The sequence below is a fragment of the Lampetra fluviatilis genome, chromosome 72 (genome assembly GCF_964198595.1).
Source record: "Lampetra fluviatilis chromosome 72, kcLamFluv1.1, whole genome shotgun sequence".
NCBI classification, from domain to species: Eukaryota; Metazoa; Chordata; class Hyperoartia; order Petromyzontiformes; family Petromyzontidae; genus Lampetra; species Lampetra fluviatilis.
This window is the reverse complement of record NC_136346.1, coordinates 4,196,621-4,218,677: the sequence shown is the minus strand read 5'-3', so window position 1 is coordinate 4,218,677 and position 22,057 is coordinate 4,196,621. Positions and strand designations below refer to the sequence as shown.

At 49.2% G+C, this 22,057-nt stretch overlaps 2 protein-coding genes across 2 annotated transcripts; one reads left to right on the top strand and one right to left on the bottom strand.

The window, feature by feature from the left end:
• Positions 1–1,574: 1,574 nt before the first annotated feature.
• Positions 1,575–7,677, bottom strand: LOC144953076 (zona pellucida sperm-binding protein 3-like). Its single transcript, XM_078883593.1, has 10 exons — positions 7,623–7,677; positions 6,927–7,138; positions 6,382–6,498; positions 5,718–5,817; positions 4,645–4,822; positions 4,118–4,253; positions 3,926–4,020; positions 3,083–3,177; positions 2,558–2,686; positions 1,575–1,705 (listed from the first exon to the last, which is right to left on the bottom strand). The coding sequence occupies exons 1-10, from the start codon at positions 7,675–7,677 to the stop codon at positions 1,575–1,577; spliced, it is 1,248 nt and encodes a 415-aa protein (XP_078739719.1).
• A 359-nt stretch (positions 7,678–8,036) lies between these two features.
• LOC144953198 (zona pellucida sperm-binding protein 4-like) lies at positions 8,037–16,814 on the top strand. Its single transcript, XM_078883758.1, is given in 14 exon segments — positions 8,037–8,074; positions 8,476–8,549; positions 9,402–9,491; positions 10,330–10,451; positions 12,180–12,294; positions 12,842–12,976; positions 13,170–13,348; positions 13,679–13,776; positions 14,167–14,294; positions 15,225–15,414; positions 15,900–16,007; positions 16,009–16,033; positions 16,176–16,269; positions 16,558–16,814. Coding segments are annotated over 14 exon segments (1,653 nt in total).
• Positions 16,815–22,057: the final 5,243 nt, after the last annotated feature.

Here is a 22,057-nt window from a genome sequence, read left to right as displayed (position 1 = left end):
TGGGGCTTTAGTTTATCCAATCATTGACCGATTTTAAGCACCAAAGGGTTAAATTGACATGTTTGTGCCCCATGAGATTATACCGCAGAGATATGGACAGATCTGGCGAGCCCCAAGAGTTGCTCCAAGAGCTCTCACTTAAGACTCTCTAAGTTTAAATTCACACACCAGCATACCTGACGAATGAGGAAAAATTTATTCATGGAGGTCTCACCAGGCTGCCCAAGGTGCCCTGGTCACGGTACAAACATATCCCCAGGCCTTCTGGCTCTGCCTAGATTTTGCAAAACTCCATGAGATGACAAGCTTTTTGTTAATGATCTATGTGGCAAACATCTCCTCGTCCGTAGGAGACTCTTTGGGGGTATAAACGTGGCACGGTAACGAGACCTCAACATTACCTGCTCCAGACTTTCACATCATAGCACGAAAGACTACATTTGTCAACTGGAAGAATCACACGCCCCACTTATGAAAATAACTCCTTGCACATGCAGTCTCTCCAGTGTTACCGCTTGTTCAAAGTGGAGAGACCAAGTACTATGAAAGCACTTGGAAATGGCAACATCACCACTCGCACTTTCCTGTTTTTTCACCAGCCAAGCCCAGGCCTCCCAGCATACTGGAGCTGGCTTCTTTGAATTGAATCCAGGCCCGTTTTTCCTCTGTGGCGGCTGTGGCAAGAACGTCTGGGGCCAATTTGCACAAGCATGGGATTTGGTGTATTCATGCGATTTGAACTATATACTTTGTATAGTGTAATTTATGTACCTTCAAGATACTATGCACTCCCATAGCTTGTATTGTTGGTTGTTGTAACTTTGACATGCATCCAATGGACAGAGATTCTGAGCTCACATCCCGAGGATGACTAAACACGTTCCTTCCGAGTGTGCAGGTAGGAGTTTGGTTGGACAGAGCATTCGTGCGATCCGTGTCACGCGGCGCAAGCGGCGTTGGGCGGCGCGTCACGCGGTGCCGAGCCCGCCCGAAGCACTCTATGAAATACAAATCGAGGGCGTGGCTATGCAAGACAGATCACCAATCCCTGGTGGGAAGTGTGGAACTGTTGTTCCTACCGGTAATATTTTGATTTAAGGCTGTGGGCACTCTGGAAATAAATTTCCACATGTAAAACTCCAACCAGCTTAAGTACAGTATTAAATGCGCCTATTTTTTTTGCACGGTTGTTGCACATTATCCGTCATTGTAATGTACCAACAATGCCCAATTCCTGCCACGGTTAAAAACTTCTGGGGCCATTTTTATGGAAGATTAAAGTGACATAGGAATAGATTTCTTACTTGAAATTGTTCAACTGCTCCATTGTACATGGACAACGACTGCCAGCTTGGACAATTGGGAAGGTTTAAAAAACCCATTTGCCATTATTAGGTACATCCTACTAGTCCTGGCACGCATGAATTGGAGACCACAATTGTTTCATGCTCACCCTCATGAAGTGGGCTATGGTGTAGTTACACAAAGTGCTCGAAACGCCAAGCAACGACTCCACAAGACAAGTAGTAATGCACCAGTTTTATTTATCACAACTTAGGCAAAGCAACGTAAGATCAGAAGCTCGTTTCCAATCCCTTTGAAGGAGTCGTGTGACGCCTCTTCGAAACAAACAAAGCCACCGTGGCGCTTGCTGCGACAGCCATCACCAGCGCAGCCACTGCCAGACCAAGGACGGGAGCAGCACCTGTAAAACAACAATTGAGAGAAAGGGCTGGTGAGTAACTGCGGAGCCATAAAGCTAGGGTTTCCACATGCTGGAAGTTGTGGGGGCATTTGACCTATCCAAGTATTTGGTCAAGGTGTGAAAGACGTACTGTTCAAATTTGTCACTCACCAAGGTTTGCCATTTAACACTGGTGGATGGCTTTAGTGCAGCACGTCACACATGTTATTAAAAAATAATCACAAATATCATTAGGTATGTTAAACAAATTGAGATTTTAAACATATTTACATCTGACGACCAAAGCACATTTAAGAAGGATCATGGCAATATTTGTTGGTCATACCTTTTAGGGCACTGCTGTAATATCCGTGTTTTGTACCTTTTCAACTTGTTATTGGGGAAGGGGGTTGTAGTTGGATGTCATAGGCCCTTTCAAAGGAGTAAGAAACCAGACTTCCATAAACAAATTGCTTCCTCCCCAAACTGCAAAAAGTTCCGTATAGAGATTAAGTATTACAGACTGCCAATTCATGAGAGGTCAACCTTAAAGCGTCATTGCCTCATGGATGTCCTGGTTTTAAATTAGGTCTGCATTAACCGCACGTACTTTTGGTGAACATGCTTCTTTTATATAGGTATCATTTTTGAAACGGATTGGTCTACATCAGACAACCTTCTTTATGGGCTAGTCCGAGTCAAACCAGAAAACGCGAAAAGGCAAACAGTACAACGACAATCCATGCATCAGAGCATTTATATCCCTGGGCGAGCAGATACATCATGGGACCTTTTTGCCAGTATCAAAGTATGAGAAATAGCTTTTAACCGAGACTGGAAAAAATGTGCCATGAAAGAATCTGGTAGCTTTACCTTTGGATGCAGATGTAGAAACCCGTGGCTGCTGCTGTTTTGCAGGGCTGCTTGGCTCAGCACCATCTGAGAAGGGCTTGGCAATCACGATGGGGCCCAGCATCACATCTTCCACCGCATACGACGGTCCTGAGTGAGAGGACCACATTTGTAATGCAGCGAATGCCCAGGCTTAAGCCCACACACACCTGATGATGATTGCTTGTGTTGCAATCCAAACGTCATGATAATTTTTGTATTTTCCTTCTACGTGACTTTACCGAAAAAACCAAGAATATGAATCCCTGCAGTCACAAAAGCTTTAAATCGAAATTATTTCTATTTAGTTTACTTGGCACATTACTTATTTCAATCGCGATGCCTCCATTCCTGAGTGCCACATACCTAACACCATTATTTAGGCAAGGCTTACCATAGTGAATGTCGCAGTTTGGCTTTTCTGACACTTTCCAAGAACGTAACTGCCTTGATATTCAAGGGTTTTCTGTACAAGACTAAATGGCTGAATACGACGGTTGTACTCACCAGTCACTGCTGCCACATCCCTGCGCCTTCTTCCACTGGGGCACGTGGACTCGCAGCAGCTGCACACCGAGTCCGAGCCATCAGCAGAGACCCACCTGCATTGCACACAAACGCCGTCTGTAGTTACACAGGCAATGCTTACTCGTATCCGTTCACATTTGAGCAAAGTGCCGATTGAGCACCCGTTCAGGGAAAGCAACGTACAGCGATGTACCATTTGGCCAGCACCACGGTCGACCACAGCGATGGCGACAATACCACTCGATGGGAGCAGTGGCCAGGAATACAATTCTGGGCGTAGTTGTGTTTAACTGTATGACGGCACCCGACCTGTAGAGTCAGAGCATTATAGGAAAGTACTGAAAGTATTTGTAGCATGAAGGGAAAGTCTGTGACCAGGACCACTTCCAAGGTTGTTACACACCAGCCCTGGTGATCAGCTTGAGGAAAAAAAAAAACTACGAAGGCGAGGCTCGGTTGATGCGCCGACATTAGCCACGAGTGAGATTTGAACTCTGGCTACGAGGCTGTGATTTTTCAAAAGGAGCTCAAACGAATGACAGACGTCGTTTGCAGGCCGCTACACTTGTTGCTAAACTCAAGACAAGTGCAGGCTATGACCAATAATCACCTGAATACATCTAAACAAGAAAAGACCCGTGAGACTGCACAGGAAATGTTGTAATACCAGTTGCAGCTAGAAACCAAAGTCAGGTCTCAGGGATATTAGTTAAGCACACAGGCATGCAATAATATGTAGCCAACATGCAAGGCATGGATTGAGCTATTGGATGGAAGACACTGAAAAACAAATTGCTGAGCAATACAAGGAAGCAGACCAACCTGTATGCAGCCGAGGGGCTGTAGGTGCAAGCTTTATTGACAGCCGTTGGAGATGTAGCAACATCTGCAACCTTCAGCTGGCAGAAGACGAAAACCTAGACCGAGAAGAGGAAGATGGTTATTACTCAACCACACTGCCTACCACGTGGCTAAAAGGTGGTTTCTGTAGAAGCCTGCATGACAGTAGATCACCTGATCGCCACTGTTGGTCAACGTCGCAAGGAAGCGGAAGGAATCTATGAAGAAGCGAAGGACGTTGTCACTTTGCCGGAGAAGGAAGCTAGAAGTGAGGTGAGCATCATACGAGACTTTGCCATCCACCAGACACCTGCACAGACACCGTAGAGGTATGACATGTGGCTTTACATAGGGCAGACCAGCATAAAGCCAGCGCTAGGAGATGTAGTACTCCTCTTCCACTGTATAATACGGCACAGAGGGTGCGCCAAGCCCACCTCTCAAGGGGCAAGGGGCTCCTCCCACCCACAAACCAAATCAGTCACCAATGACGCACATTGACCACATCTCTCATCAGTAATGTACCGACAGACACCATGTGATAAAAATTATTAACCATACACCCGGTCAGGCTTAACCATCAGAGCAAGATTCAGCAGCATTCCAATGTCAGGCTCTGTTATATACTCAAGCAGTGGAATGTCACCTTTAAGACAAGAAGCATAAACATTCATCGGGTGGGATTAAGAGAGAAATCTCACCCAGAGTTAGAAATGATCTGGTAGCTGAGGGGCGAGTTCCTGTCCGGAACCGGGGTTGCAAAGCAGCTGACCACGAAGATCCGGAGTGGAACGTGGTTCAGTGTCTGCACGCTCGCCTCGATATGCAGAGTCTGGCCCAGCTGGTATACGGTGGAAGGTCGCGCCACACTCCAGTCGTCTTCATAAAAGAAAACACAATTAGACATCTTCAAAACACAATTGCCAAGGCCGAGTGCAGACTAAAAGCGCAGCCAGGAAAGTGCTTGCTCACGCCACTGCTTGTGGAAGAAAACCAGATAAATCATGGGACCTCCTTTGCCAGTACCAAAATGAGAATAGGTTTCCCTTTTTTCTGGCAACAGGTGTTAAGATGTTAAAACAGCAAACTGAAACGTTTTACAAATCAATCATATCTGCATTAACCACAACATTTGTGGTCAGAATGCAAATAAAACAGGACCCTGCTGGGTGGGCTGGTAGGAACGAATAACCAACGAATATAAACATAATGTATTATTACACTTGTTTAGCCAGGAAAGCCCCACTGAGTCTAAAGGTTTTTGTAGGGTCCTGGCAAGTGTTTGCAGTAGGGGGCGATGTTGCTACACCTAATCGGACATCGGACGGACGGACTAATCTATTGGAGGCTGGTTCACTTCGTTCCTACCAGTAAAACTGATAATACATCTTTGAAACGCATTTGGTGGAAACCAGAGACAGTCTTTTGTCTCGACAGAAAGCCGTCTGGTGTGGACCAATCAGTTTCAAAGACAATGCATATATTATCAGTTGTTTTGTTTGCATTCTGACCACAATTAGTGGTTAATGTAGACACGATTCCTTGTAATAAAAAGGTCTCAGTTTGGTGTTTTAACATCTAAACAGCACAGTTGTGGTGCCAGAAAAGGGGTAACCCTATTTTTAACCTCAGATAAAGTTTAGGGACCTCAGGCATATATCTGGCCTATTCTTCAATACCAAGCACACATATTGAAGGGTTTATAGTCTAAATTGCCATCCTGGTAGTAGCCATGTGCATAATAGGTAATCAACGTCCTCACATCACCACTGACCGGTCATGAGCCTCAGCGTGAAGCTCAGCTGCTGCTGCATAACCTTGGCGCTGCTGAAGGGGATCCATGTGGGTTTGATGGCATCGCTGGACACGTTCCCCTTCCTGCAGTCAGGAAGAGATCAGGCACACATTCTCTACAAAGAGCAGAGGTGGGTGATGCTCAACTGCACCAATTAGTGCCCAGATTATTATTGCAATGTCGTTAACGTCTTACAACGAATAGACAAGCGAAGAGATACAGAATCATATTTTCAGAGTATATTTAACATCGCAACTTGCAAGACTTTTATCCGACGAGGGCCAAATAAGAGAAAGTAGAAGAATTAGGGGAATGGAGTATAATTAAGGGGACCGTGGTTCACACAGTATGCAATGCAGCACTACTTCAGACACTTGCAAGGCTGGATGTTCGAGACAGGCCACGACAGGCGTTTGATGTGAACCCATCAGTAAAGTTGACACTAAAAACCCCCACGACAGACAGCACAGGGAGACTTTCCATCGGTGGATTAACTCGCTGACATTGGCTTTATTGCAATTCAGGCCTCGCAAAGCTAAAGCACACGAAACGGCACGTAATTTTTAAAGACAGTGGTAGAATTGTAAACAGTTTAGCTGGACTTCTAAATTAAGCAAATGTCAACCAGAGACTGCTGGTGAACTCGCCTGGGATAGCGGCAAACGACCGGCACGGCGACGTAGTTTGTGCGGATAATGCCCGTGTTGGACGTGGGGCGGTAGTAGAGGTAGTTCTCGTAAGACAGCAGCTCTGCACTCATCTAAGAAGGGAGGAAGACATGGGGTTTATTACTTATTGCAATACTAGCGGAATAAAAAAGAAAAAGCTCAAACACCTTGGTGAAAGACCCAATGCAGCTGTTCCTTGGTTTATATAATTCACCTAGCTCATGTCCACCATAAAAAAAACACCCACACCAACCATGGCAGATGCAGTTTCCAAATGTATTTTGGAAGATTAAAAACGCTATAATGTACGACTGGTCAACCAGAACAGACCTTAACATAATAATGCAATGACCGATCTACAAATACTAAGGGGACTTCAAAGCGATAAACCCCGCTGTTATTGAAGAAGTCTGGCTTGACTCGAATGCGGAATTGTAATTCTTCTGCATCTATACTCGGCAAAAACATGAAGCAGTTGGATTGCGCAGATTATGTTACAGCAGCATTAGCAGCCAGTTACCTGGAGGCTGCTGCCACAGCTTTGCAGTGCGTAGAGGAAGGTCACCGTCCCAGCAAGGGCGTCGCTCCCAGTGACGGGGCAGGCTGGCACTCCCAGGGACAGGTCACTCGCTTGGGCCAGGTGACCCGTGCCAAACAGGTCCCTGCTCACGGTCAGCGTGAGCGTCGCCTCGTCACACACCACACTCACCGTGGCGGAGGTGGCCACTGCAGCTGCGGTGCCACACGGGACGATACGCGAGAGTTACCCAAAGTGACACAGGTGGTCAGTGAAGCAGTAGAAAGTGTCAGAGCCTCGAGTCAATCATCCACACGGAGCTGCTAATGCAAGAGTTCGAATTCCCCAGTAGCACCTCAATAAATGTATTACACGCGTTACGACAGGTTAAGAATACGTTTTGGTAATCCACTACTGGATCAAGTCTCGCACATTGCGGTCGTCAGTTTGACCATACAGATCAGTACGGGCTGAATTATGGCAAAGCCCCAGGTCTAGACACTTGTCGCCAATGTTAACATTACCAGTACGCAAATTCGTGTTCAGGTATATAGAACAGTAAATTAACCACCACGCCACACTACCAAACCCATCGTTAGTACGGGTATATTATGATGCTCACATTAGTAAACACGGCAGTTGCATTGACCGACAAATAAACAGGTTTGTAAAAGCATCTTTCGACCAAACGCCACTCACCAGAGGCAAGACATAACAACCCCAAGACCGAAAACAAAGCCCTCGTGATCTCCATCGCAAGGACAACAAAAAACCGAGACTTAGCACGGCACCAGCAGAGCCAACGCAGCTACTGTCCCGACTCGGGGCTTTTATCTGCGCGCGGCCTCATTCAGTTTCAGTAATTAACCAATTAACTCCTCCTGCGTACGTGCCGCGTGATTTGCGGTGCAGCCCCTATCCATGCACGTGCGCCGAGATCGAGCAAACCTCTACTGATGAGACAATGAGTGACTCGATCTGCTCTGATAAAATCTCGCTGATTAGACAATGCGTGGGTGGATCTGATCCAATCTGGATCGGGATCGCTGAGGGCTCTCCATATAAAAGGGGTCCATGGCCTAAGGGAAGCGATGCAGCCGATGATTTGTTACGATGGCGGCTCTGCGAGTTCTTCTGCTGCTCCTGACCAGGTGAGGAGGCGGAGGGGCGTGCTGAGTGGTGTTCAGGGATGTTCCTCAACAGCTCTGGATAATGAAGTCTTGTGTACGTTTGTAAGAGAGGGCGTTTCCATATCGCTTTGGGTGACTGACCTGCATGGAGAAATGCATTGAGATAAAAATGTGGAAATGCGGTCCTGAAATGTCTCGCTCGCCCCATTGTGGGTGGTGGGGTTCCAAAGGTGGCTTGGCGTGGCGCTGTTTACACCAATTCCTTCGTGCACCGTGCTGGCCTTGAATAGGCCCTTCCTAAAATCGCTACAGGGCCAATTATTTTTTTGTGGGGGGGGGGGCGGGGGGGTGCGGTGTTTGCCTCTCTCTCCTCCCCCTGCGTTCTCTCGTCTTGGCGGTCACGTGTCTCGTACTTCCCGCAGCTTCCTCTGCCTGGGCTCCGTCCACGCGAGGCTTCGACAGTCGCTGGGACCGCGGACGCTGGGGGAGCCGAGAGGTAGGGGGCGCTGCTGCTGCTGTCGCCACATGCAAACCACATCGCGCATTCTCTCACTACCGCTATCGTGTGTCTGGACACCGCCATGCACAAGACTATAATGGCGGCGTCTCTCGGTGAACTGGAAAAGCGTTACCGGCGACACGAGATGCCAACAAGAGCGCTGCCTGGACGAGGTGGAGGGGGGGGGGTGAATTTGTTGTGCGCCTGCCGCCGGAGTGGTTACGTGACGCGACGTGATGGCTGCGGTTGGGCATAGGCCGGCATGTAGGTAATTAATAATCCTCCAGCGCATGGAAAAGGGGGCGTTTGGGGACATTAACTCTCCCTTGCACGTTCCTTTTTACGATAATAACGCTTTCGAAAAATATGGCTGGTGACTGATGGCACGGCCCTTGCAACTTTACTTAAAATGGTGAATTGTACAACATTTGACTGCGCAGGACTATACGTAACACTCGCGTGCAAAATCATCATGACCTTGTTCCTTTCCATTATAGTAACAAGGAACTGTGCACTCGCGTTGATAATTTGCATATCAGGCTCTACCTTGGCAACTTTCTACTACAATTTCAAGAGTATAATGCAGGGGTCTACAACCAAAATATAATGTTTCAACCAACGGCTTCGAAGCTGCAGGCTGACGATCCCTGGTGTGAGGTTCATACTGTCTAGTCGTGCACGTGCCTTTTGACTTTGCGCCAAATAAAAACAAAGCAACACCTTACAGACTTGTGTGCACAGTAAAGTAAAGGGACTGCGCCCACCCACCAACCGTCGCGGGCTGTTTTTTAATTGCTCTGTAAGGTGTAGTTGATGTTGACGTTTCAACTTCTGAACTGCCTCCCCCAGGTCTGCTGAAGCAATGCATCTCCTCTACCCTGGGTTTTTCTGTGGGATGGAGCAGCTCCTCTCACAGTGACTACCGTGTCTTTGTACGGAGTGAGTCGACGAGCTTTCAATTAAATCGTGATGACATAATTGCAATCTTGATCCATTGTATGATTGAATATATGAAGCCACTCCAAGGATACAATCAAATTGATACGGGGCTGAGATTTTCTGGTCAATTGTTTGGTCACAACTGCTTCGTTTTCGATTCGCTTTGACCTCGCAATTTCTCATATTCGGTGTCTATTTTTGTTTTTTTGGTTCGTGTTGTGAAATGTAATTAGCATGAACGATGGAAATTTTAAGAATCTGGAATTCAAAGCGTAATAATGTATTTGCGTCATGGTTCATTTCAACTAGTCTAATACATCAGACGACGACGAGACTCAAATCTTATTCTTCCATAGGATAATTGTGTTTACTAGACGGGTGAATCCCTTATTAATCGATACCACCTCTTGCTTGCCTGCCCAATGGGCGCTCTCCCTTTCATTGGAACATTTCATGCAAGGTCGTGACTTCCGTTCTAAACTGAACCTGATGACTCCTGTCAGACTCTGGTTCTCTACTCGCATCGTCTGCATTTCCCACCGGAGTCCTCCGTTGACGACTTGGGAGATCTTGTCGCTAAATCCGACACGCTGCCTTATTTACTAGCAACTATTAGACGAGGTCGTTGTGCAGGTTAGGGAGTGCCGTAATTCCAACAGTGCATTGAGGATCCTGTGTCCTAGAGACGTTCCTGGTTCTGTGGAGATTTCCTATTCGCGTTCACACTAACGCCATACTTTGTTGTTTCTCTCGCTTGCAGTGACGCTGCCCACATGAACTTGTGGTGCGCAATCCATCCAGATGCAGGTTTTTCTAACTTTGTTCTTGATGTCTCCAGCGGTGCAGAATGAGGCCGTGGATGTGGAGTCTGTGCAGGGGGACTGCGGCTTCTCCATCGCGAGGGACGGTGCTGCGCTCCACTTCACCGCTGCTGGTGATGCCTGCCACGTGCGCGTGGAGGTGAACACGAGGAGACCGTTGTGACTTGCGTCGATGCTAAGTACCCGCTGGGACTGCTGTGGTAGTAGCAAAATTGATGTTCGCAATCCATAACCGGTCTGCTATCACATGACACCGATGTCTGGCCATAATGAAATTGGATTTTGTCTACTGGTATTTTCCCCTCCGCATTTGCTTAGCTCGTGCATTTGATTTTTATAGCTATTTCAAAGATTGATTTTTTTTTCATGGCGTCCACTCTGAAATTTGTTTTCAGATGAGTTTCATTGCCCTTTCTATTTATGCCTACAAGATATGGTTATTTCGATCATGCCTAGGTGGTAGCGATTATGTTTCTAGTTTTATACAGCAGCTCATTCTCTTGATCGGTATCCCTGTACAATCGATGCAATGCTCATTCCATATGTCTTGTTATCAAGATCTTGCCATCCTTGTCTTTTTAAATCCTTTATTAAGTTCGCTTCCTTGCTTACGACCGTGCAAATCTTTCGGTCGTTTTTTAACCCACTTCCCGTGATCCAATCAAGCTGACATTTTTGCACACAGACTCGTTGTGCGTGACAATTAATTTTCTTGAATTTTTTTCCAAAATTTTATACTTTAAGATACAATTTTTGAATATTTAATTATCAATTGCTTAATGCTGGCAGACAATCATCTGACCCATAGGTGGCAGCCATCTCAAGCCAGAGGACGAGAGGACTCTAGCCGCCACGCATGTAAAGGATTTAGAGTGAAAAACTTTGTTTTTACGGGTTAATTTTTTATCAGTTTACCTTGGTTTGCACTTGCCATTTGTGCCCTTGTTCATTGTAGTATGCCATGTTGCTACATTACTCTTTAAACCAATCCTAAGTATCCTTTATTGCCCATGGCCTTGCCTCATTGCATTGCTTTTTTGTCTTTAGTCTGTGTCTCGTCAGTCTTATCTCCAGCATAATTGTTCTCTTGCGGTACTTAACGGTAAAGGATTTGCCATCTAGACGTCCATTTCACCAAAGTGGCCACCTTAATAAAGGTAATGTGTGAACGGTTAACTCTTACATCACCAAACTTACACGGCAAAACAAGCTTTCAGTTTGTGTATTTCACGCCTGCCAATGGATGCAGCTTTCACGATACTATTCAATGCAAAGAAGGGAATCGGAGCAGTTTGATGCTTGGTATAGAATAAACGGCACTGTATTGCTACAGAAGGTCACTATCCAAGCTGACCTCTAAGAAACCAACGTAGATGTCACAAAATATTGCACACAGGTCTTGGACATGTATGAGCTACAACGGCAAAATGTAAGTGGCAGACCTAACCAACATACGAGCTTTGTGCCAGAAATATATGCACTACTTGAGGTTGTTTGCACAAGACATGAAAGTCTTGTGAAGGGTGGTAATTTGTGAGTGCTATGTGTTTGTGGGAAGCATAATGGAGGTTTTGTGGCAAGGTCAATATGGAAACTGTATTACACACGGAGCAGCGCAGCATCCGTTTGAACAATGACAGGGGTTTACCTGGGAAAGTGACTTCGGACCCAGGAATGCAACCCCCACGTGCGGTCTACCTGCCTTAATTTGGGTGATAGGTGGTGGCGGGTTTCCCATTTGACAGCTTTACTTGTCATTAGCCTGGCCTCGCCCAACAATGTCGAATGCACGAAATTTGCTGATTTGTGTAAGCCTTCCTGGAGCACTGGCCCCGAGTCCGATTTTGAGGTCTGCTTATTTCACCAGGACGGCAGGAGGAAGATCCAGGTGGAGCTGCAGGAGATGCGGCAGGGGCTCAATGGGCTCTTCTGGGCTTTCACCATCGACTGCCCTGAGAACCTAAGATCAGCGAGGGCTGGAGGTGAGTACCATTGATTTGACTCTGCTAATCGGACCCACAGACTGCACTACCTGTGACTTGGTGCTATAGAATAGGTCTGCTGGCTTAACTGCTTTTCATGCCCTTGGCATTTACTGGACAAACTTGCAGCTTGAATCCTTTTCCGATGCACTTCCCCCCCCAATGGCTGATTGCAATAGTTGCACCATATAATCGCGTTTTCCTAATGCACTGCTGGTTGGTGATGCCCTGGGTCGTGAGGGTTAATTTGACCATGCTTCACCGCGCTGCTCCTTGTTGGCCGCGGTTCGGTAGCACTAACCTTCAATGCAACAAATTGTGCTGCTCTGTCAGAGCCTTTTACAGCCAGTGAGCAACGTGTTTGCCCATTTTTGCTGTAAACTCAACCCTGCTCTGCTTCTGAGATTGCGTGCATTGCTCGGGTGATTTGGTCATGTGCCAAGTAACACTCATTCACTTACTTGACACGTGGCTCAAACGATGCCGTGTTATTTTAAGTACGTGTGGGGTTTTGTACGATGACCTGTTGTGCTCCTGCTGCTGTTAGAGATCGCCACGTGCTCTGGTCAGAGCGGGAACTTCCCATGCAACTCTGTGCAGAGTGTCCCGAGCGCGGACGTCTGTGCACAGAGTGGCTGCTGCTACGACCCCACTCTACGCCGCTGCTTCTACAGTGAGGCTGGTACGTAGCTGACTCAAAACAGAAGTTCCATAATTCACTACCTAAACTAGGCTCTTGCTTTGAGGTTCTATGTTGGCACAGTAGCATCCTGCTGTGCTGGTTCCCTGAACTTGTTCCATCACCACGGGCTACATGGGGCATCTTTCGCGATTCAGCGAACTCTCCATTACCCTCCCCGCCATTCTCCACCCAGTGTGCACCACAGATGGGCGCTTTGTGGTGCCCGTGTCTCGGAACCTAACGTCTCCACCGCTGGACCTGAGCACTGTGCACCTGACTGGCGGTGGCGGTGCGCAGTGCAGCCCCGTGCTGGTGTCTGCAGACCTTGCAGTCTTTGACGTACCCATGGCAGCGTGTGGTGCCACTGTGCAGGTACTGGGCTCCTGGACTCTGCTTTGCCCTGCCCACATCCTGATGGTTGTTGTTTGACCTTGTTGAACTGCTGCATCGGGACCCTTCCTGATGCACAACTCATTGATGTGCAGAGCACAATCATACACGAGTTGATAAAGAACAACAGGGTCATTTTATGATTGAGTGTCAAATGAATCGAGTGCCAAAGCAGAATTTAGGGGATTCGAATATATAATTTGTAGCAAATTGTGAGCAATTTGGACTCCTGGCCAGTACCACTTATCATTCTTCTGCTTGATCACTCAATGGCATTATCGTTTTGTGTGAACTACTTTTTGGTGTGTCCAGTGGAGTGGGCAGGAGCTCGTGTACGAGTTGATGTTGGTCTCCGAGCGGGAGCTCTGCATTGATGGAAGCGTCGCCATCACCAAGTCGTCCACATACAAGTAAGCACTGCCACACCCCTCTGCAAGTGCTGTGCTCATGAGGGTCAAGCATAAGTCTTGCAGAGGAGACCCACCCCCATAAATGTCCACTGTCCCTGCGACCATAAATATTTGCAGAACCGTGACCAATCTGCTTCCTTATTCAACTATTTATTCATTAAATTGGGACATTCAACGCACAAGGGCGCCTTTTCCTCGTCACAGGATCTTTAACATCTTGAAGTAGTAGGAATATACCTTATGGCTAATGTAAACACGGTATTAACCAAGGTGGTCCCTACACTGGTACGTCTGCAAAACACCCTATCGGTCCGCTGTGTCGCTCCTGCAATCTCTTGCTGCCGTGAGGGACGTTGTGCATGCCTTTGGCTGGTGGTGTCTGTTTACCAGGATGGTTCTTCAATGCCGCTTCCTTGGAAGTGGAGACCTGCAGCTTGGAGTGCAGGTGAGCACTCTTCCACCGCCACCTCCAGCCACGGCCACTGGGCCCCTCTCCCTGCTGCTCCAGGTCTTCACTGGTGAGTACTCCTCTCTCCGACACCCTTTGCACCTGAGTGGACAAATGTCACCTTGAACACGGGTTGTGATGTCGCTCTACCCAGGGAAAACTTGGGTCTGTATTAGCTCTGACTCGAAGCCAGCTGAAAGTCGTGCTTTTTTTAGCCATTGCTCAGCTAGTAGCTCAACCCTGGTTTAATTTCCACTGCATGCGATTTTTGAATGCATTAATCGGCACAGCTCCTGGACTTGAACTGCAAACGAACGTTGCGCTAGGCTGTGCTGCCAGTATTGTGAACCTGCCAACAGATTGATAATTATCCATTAATGAACTAAAACGACTTGCACATTCTCCATGGTAGCACGTGTAACTTAAAATGCTAACTTCTGCTGTGGTTTTGAATCTAGCAACGACCAGCTGAAACCATTTTAGTGTGGGGCCTACATTGAAAGGGATGACAATGCCCTTAATTCCCATGGCTCTACCAAATGAATCTTTTGCACAACCCATCAACCAAAACGGTCTCCTTGAGGGCATTGTTTAAAGGCAAATTTGACTGGCTTTCTTAGCCTCTTGTCAGGTCACCTTTGCTTGAACGAATGGTGGTCAATAGCTTCATTCGTTATCAATTGACTAGACTTTGGCCAACTGTTAGCACCCGATTCCCACCCCTCGGTGTGATACCGTGCCCGTTGCAGCATCTACAGACATTTAGCGATGCCGTTGTATACAGTATGTAGACAACCATGCGGAGGTGAGGGTGACATCATTTATTATGAAATATCAACCACGGTTTCTATGCCAGGACAGTTGCGATAATGGCCCTAGTTCTATTCAAAAGTAATGCGCACGTTTTAGAGACTTTGTGGTGCCTTGTCCAATGTGCTCTAAACAGGACCCTTACACCACTAATCCACATGCCTTGTGAACCATGTCTGCACACTGCCAGACAACTCCTACACCACGCCGTACCAGCCCTGGCAGTACCCGCTGGTAACGCTGCTGGGAACGCCGCTCTACGTGCAGGCGTCACTGCTGCACCGCTCTGACCCCACACTGGTGCTCTTCCTGAAGGACTGCTGGGCCACGCCCACGGCAGATGCCACCGACCCCACGCAGTGGAAGCTTGTGGTGGATGGGTGAGGCTGGGCGGGGTAGTGCTCTTTAAACCCTCTCACGGCCACCGCAGGGCCTGCAGAGGCAACCTGGTTCGAGGCATTGGTTGTCTTTTTTCCCCACGTAAACAGTTGTGCTAATTACGTCGCCTTTCAATGACAACAGTTCATGTAATGGTGACTGAGCACTGGCATCGCTTAAGCAAGATTGCAGTGCCATCCAAAATATCGATGGCCACAACGCTCCTTGGGTTGTTCTGGATGTTAACACAGCCACCCTCTGCCTCCCAGAGCTGGTGGTTTGGACAAGGCCGACTATATTCAGTGATGGTTGCATTGCACAGATGCACTGCATATTGGCAATTGGGCTTGCCTTGCTGGTCGTGAACATGTCTTGACTAAAGTTGGCCTTCATCCTTGCGTGCATATTGCAATAAAGATGCGTGCATTCAATCCGATACCTGACACTTGCTTTGAATTGAAGGTTAACGGCACTTTTACCTGTGCAGCTGCCCCGTGCAGTCTCCTTGTTGCAGTGTGTTCTTCCCTGGTGTCGCTGACCTGCCACTGCCTTCTCACTACAAGCGTCTGGCACTCCAGGCCTTCGCCTTCATGAACTGACCGCAGCACCACCCGTGACCTCGTGAGTGCCCGCTTTTTTCCGCCATTAAAAACCAGGTCACCATGGAGGGATGATTACGGTGTACAACTCGGGAGAGCAAAAGGACTACCTAAAAACATGGGGAAACTTTACTTACCGGCGCGATGCATTCTGTCTGCCACAGGTTTACCTGCACTGCTCTATCGTGGTGTGCGACAGCTCCAGCCCCAACTTCCTCACCGAGTGCAATCGGCAGTGTGGACAGACCAGGCGCTACCGTGAGCACCACCGCGACCTCTATTAAATATCTTGCTCTTGTTCACCCAGAACAGCCTCGCAGAGTAACGATTTGTCCAGATGACAACGGGGTTTTCATGTTGGTGGTCATGTTGCTATGTTATAATTTCTATTTAGAGCACATTTGCTGTGACTTTGCAGACTGGTTTTTAACAAACTGTGACATGCCAAAATTACCTACTCGTTCGATTTTCTAGGGAACTTGACCTGCAGCATATGATGTCCTTTCGTATGGACCAGTAGTCATCAACCGATTTCTGTTGTTCCAGAGCGCAACGCCATCTCTGACGCTTCCAGCGTGGTAGGAAAGCACGTGGTGTCGCTGCAGGGCCCCGTGCTCTTTGAAGAAGCACCTGTTAACGACGCGGCTCTGTTGCTGGAGGCTCCCTCTTCGTCGTGGGCCTCGGCTGGGACCCTGTCCATTCTCCTCGTCATTGCCACAGCTGTCATTGCACTCCTGTCTGCTGCCATTGCCGTCAGAAGGCGCAGGAGCCGGGCTGTGGCGCTCGACGGAAGTAGCTATTGAGGACTACTTGTGATTGCTGGAACTTGCATGTCTTGCTGACCATTGACAAAAATAAAATTCTTAAATTTGCTACTGCTGTCCTGACCTTTGACGAGGTGTGTGTGTTCAATATGTAGGCAGTATTAGTGCTGCATTTGGTCACGTTTCTTCCCCAAGGCAAGTCACTCGATAGCAGTAATTTCTATCAAGGTTTAGGCCATTGGCTTCTTCAAACAATAGCACCTTGCCATGCTTAAATAATCTGAATCCAGGTTTTATTTAAGCTTTTTTTCCCTAAAACAAGCAAACGGTGTACATGTACCAGGAACATTTCCCATCACACAATAGCAAACTTTCAAAGGTACATCAAGAATGTGGGGCACGGGGAGAAACGGAATACTGAAGGTTAACTTGCTTAAAGTGAAGGTTTGCTTGTGACATTACAAAGCATCTGTCCACTTTGTCAAAGTGCTCTTCCCCTGGAAAGGAACCACAACGCTGTGGTGGCTTGACTAGACATTTTTTGTGGCCTTGTGCACGAGTGGCTTGGTGCTTCAGACCCCTGGGTTCTGATGCAGTGACGACGCGTCCATCTCGCTACATTTGGGTGATTACTGGAGACACTCTACCTCAACTCTGTTCCTAAATGGATAACTGCTTGGGCATGGCCACCACATGCTGATAGCCAGGAATTTCCTGTCTCCAACCTGCATGAACTCTGGGACCTGTGTTTAAACATCTGCCTGGAAAATCCGGCTGTTGGGAAGACCGTTTGCATCAAACATGGGCTGGAAATCATTGACTCCCTCCCTGAACATGGGCCTCCCTTCTACCGGAAAAGTAAACTTGAACAGTGTTCTAGATTTGAAAGAAAGCCACCCACACATTCCTACTTAACCTGATTCCCACCACCACCCGGCTCAAGAGTTCTCTCGTCAAAACTATACCACAGAGCTCATGGCATTTCTGACCAACACCCCCTGGCCAGTGAATTTAAACAAGTACATCGGACCCTCAAGATGAACGGATACACTGACCGCAATATCCGCCAAGCTGTTTCTCCCACCATCCAAACAACCACTTGAAAATCCAATCAAAACTATCACGTTGCTGTAGATAGCAGGCGTGACCAAAAAGATCTCCAAAATTCTAAACAAACCTAATATCCAAGTCTGATACAGTACATAAAATCCGTGATCTAATCCCATCTATAAAAGATGTAATTCCTGACTTGCAATACCCTGGAGTCTATAAACTGAGTTGCAGCTGTGGTGATTGTTACATTGGTGAAACGAAACGTCATGTGTCCGCGAGCACAAGTCAGATCTGAAACACGGCAAAATGGAGACTTCCACCGTTGCCGATCATTGCTACAACGCTGTGGGCTCTCATGATATTGTCTTTTCCGAGACCAAGGTACTCTGCAAACCTTCTGGCTATCATCAAAGGTTTGTACACGAAGCCATCCAGATATACAAACACAGACATAACTTCAACCGTGATGATGGGTACAAACTGAGCAGTCATTGGAAAGATGTTATTAACCATGTAAAAAAATTAACTACACATATTTGGACCATTTTATTTGACAGGTACTATTCTACTTTACCGAGTGTTGACATCCCCAGCGTTTAACAGTACTGCTTATTAAATCCTTTATATTAAGTTCACTTGCTTGCTTAGGACCGTGCAAATCTTTCGGTCGTTTTTAACCCACTTCCCGTGATCCAATCGAGCTGACATTTTCCACACAGACTCGTTGTGCGTGACAATTAATGTTCGTGAAATATTTTTTCCAAAATTTTACACTTCATAGGACAAAAATATTATGTTTAATTACCAATTGCTTAATGCTGCCATGCAATCATCTGACCCATAGGTGGCAGCCATCTCAAGCCAGAGGACGAGAGGACTAGCCGCCCCGCATATAAAGGATTTATAGTGAAAAACTTTGTTTTTACGGGTTATACTTGTTAAATCCTTTATATTAAGTTCGCTTGCTTGCTTAGGACCGTGCAAATCTTTCGGTCGTTTTTTAACCCACTTCCCGTGATCCAATCGAGATGACATTTTGCACACAGCCTCGTTGTGCGTGACAATGCATTTTCGTGAAAAAAATGTTTCCAAAATTTTACACTGTTTAGGGAAAAAAACTTAAATATTTAATTACCAATTGTTTAATGCTGCCAGACAATCATCTGACCCATAGGTGGCAGCCATCTCAAGCCAGAGGACGAGAGGACTCTAGCCGCCCCGATGCCACGCAGATGTAGTGGTGGTGTTGACGTGCGCCGACTGTGACAGTGATGGATCACGGGGCGGCGCGGGGTGCGGGGTTGGGCACGCGTTGTGGGCGTGGTGTGGACGCGCGCGCCGGGAGTGACAGATGACGGGGCGGCGCGGCGTGGGTGGTGAGGCACGATGAGATGTGGGAAAACAGGATCGTAGCCAGCGCCCAGCGATTGGTCGAATAAGTGGGTGCTGGCAGCGACGTCCGCAGGTGGGGTATAAAGGGGGACGCGCGAGAGCACTCAGGGGGAAGTTACCCAGTTGAAGACCCGAAGACGGAGCTGAAGACCTAGTGCCCCGAGACCCCTAGTCCCGCCGTCCTTGTGGGGACCGGGGCCCTGTGTGGCTCGGAGGCGAGGCTGTGGGACCCGGGGTCCGACGCCCCCGTGGGTCGGGCTGGGGACCCACAGTCGAGACGGATACCCCGGGCAGGGAGTGTCCCGAGTAGCTCAGTGGCGTTAGTCGCCGAGTAGCTAAGTGGATGTTGGTCATCCGAGTAGCTCAGTGGCGTTAGTCGCCGAGTAGCTAAGTGGGTGTTTGTCACCCGAGATACTAAGTGGATGTTGGTCATCCGAGTAGCTCAGTGGGCGTTAGTCGCCAAGTAGCTAAGTGGGTGTTTGTCACCCGAGATACTAAGTGGGTGTTTGTCACCCGAGATACTAAGTGGGTGTTTGTCACCCGAGATACAAAGTAGGTGTTAGTCACCTGTGAACGAGTTTGATAAAATAAAGAGTGTGTTACCCGTGAAGTCGTCTCCCGCCGAGTTACTACATTACAACTGGCGTCAGAAGTAAACCTGTCTTCAAGAAGTATGGACACGAGGAAGACTACCCGTACCCACGAGCGAGGTCGGGACGACGACGGCGTACCGGGGACACCAACCTCGGGAGGAGAGGACGAGGAGTTGCCGCCGATGCAGCACTTCGCGGTGATGGCCGACGCCCCGCTTGCCTCCGACACCAGCCTCCAGGACGCGCACTCCCGGTTGGCGGAGTTGCTACTCGCCGCCGCCGCTGTCTTGGCCGACATCTCCGTTCCGGCGAGCGGAAAAACGGCTGCGGGGTTGGTGGAGGAAGCGACGTTGGAGGAATCCCGCCAAAAGGCGCTTCGCGCCAAAAGTCTGGAAGTTGCCGCCGTTTTTGGGGGGCCGCCACCGATTGGCGGGAAAGACGGACGCCACGTGGCCGGACACCTCCGCTCAGCGCAGCCCACGTCATCAGCGTCGCCGGAGCTCTCCATTTTGCGCCTGACAACCGAGCCGACATTTTACACAACTACAGCGGAGCGCGGGAAAATCTCTCCGACGTCGACGACGATCGGGTCCTCCAGCAAAGATTGCCCGCGCTGTCGGCGTTCAAGGCGGATGGGGGCGACTGGGGAGCCTTCCAACGAAGGTTCCTCGCTCATCAGGAGATGTCGGGGTGGTCCGACACCACTGCCCTGCGTGCGTTGCCAGCGATGCTTGACGACGACGCGCTTGCAGCCTTCACATCTGCTGCAAGGTCGTCCCGCTCTACGCTCCAGGCCGCACTACACCTGATGGCGAAGGTGTTCGGGCCGCCCTCCACGTGTCGCCACCAGTTCTACGATCGGCGGAAGGTGGCTGGAGAAACGACGCTCGCCTATCGCACGGCACTACTCGCCTTGGCGGACGCAGCTTTTCCCCGCATGGATAAGGAGGGGAAGGACGCCATGGTGACGGAGCAGCTGCTGGCGTTGGCCCACGAGTTGGGGGTCCCCATCAATGTGGCGGACGAGATGGATATCTGCTCCCTGGCGATCGCCACGAGCATTCACGCGTACGAGGTCCTCAAACGCAAGCCGGGGGTCGTCTGCAAATGGGCGGGGAACGCGGCACTGGCCGCCACGATCGCCGAACCTCAGCCAGCTGCGGATCAGGAGCAGGCCTTCGCTGCATCGCGTCCGGGGGAGTGGAGAACGGGAGGTCGTTCGCCCACACGTTCACCCCGCAAGCTGGAGCAACCGAAACCTACGACGTCCGTCGTCTGCTACAACTGCGGCCTTCGGGGTCACGTCGCAGCCGGGTGCCGGGCCCCGCGTCAGCGCGCCACAGGACCACGTCGGGACGACGACCAGGGCCACAAGTCATCCCAACAAAACCCGGCAAGTCGCGGCACCTCACACGTTCGGTCCACAAACACGGCACATTCGGGTCGCCGCTTGGCGGTGGGGGGTTCGCGGCTGGGTGCCGGGGGTTCATTTCGGCGAGGGGGGTCCGTACGCGGCCCGCAAGCAGTCGAGTGGTCCGAATTGGCCCACAGGATCGTGGCTGCGTCGGCCGGGTCGTCCGTGGTAACGGGGTTCATTGACGGGGTTGAGGTCCGGGTGCTTGTTGACACGGGTGCGTCGGCCACCATCATCTCGGACCTTATTTATAACATTCTTCCCGTCCAAAGTAGACCCCTTCTGCCAGTAGACGTGCCATTTTATGCGGCGAATGGGGGATCCCTGGGGATCATCGGCCAGATTCGGGCGACTATTTGCATTGGTGACATCAAATTGGCGGGCCCTATTTTTGTATCATCATCGCTGGCCGTCCCCTGTTTGCTAGGTACGGACTTTTTGTCCAAAATGCCCATCAAAATTCTTATAGATCAGGCCTGCATAGAGCTTCCGTCAGGTCGGCGGGTTGCGTTCTTGACGAGCCCTACCAAAATGCGCACGGTTTGTGCGACGGTGCAGGCGCTGGCAACTCACACTGTACGGGTGCCCCCGGGATCGCAAATGTTAGTACCCCTTCGGTTCAGGAAGCCACTCGAGGTGGGTGCGGAGGCACAGGGGGTGCTGTTGGGGCCGTCTAACAGAGCCAGAAGGGGCCTCGACTTAGCGGTTGCTCAAACCATGGTGAGAGGGGACAGTGAGCCGTTCGTAATGGTCCTGAATACGGGGTCGCGGCCGGCCGTAATTGCGCAGGGAACGGTGCTGGCTCACGCCGCGCCGCTACCCGTTGAGGA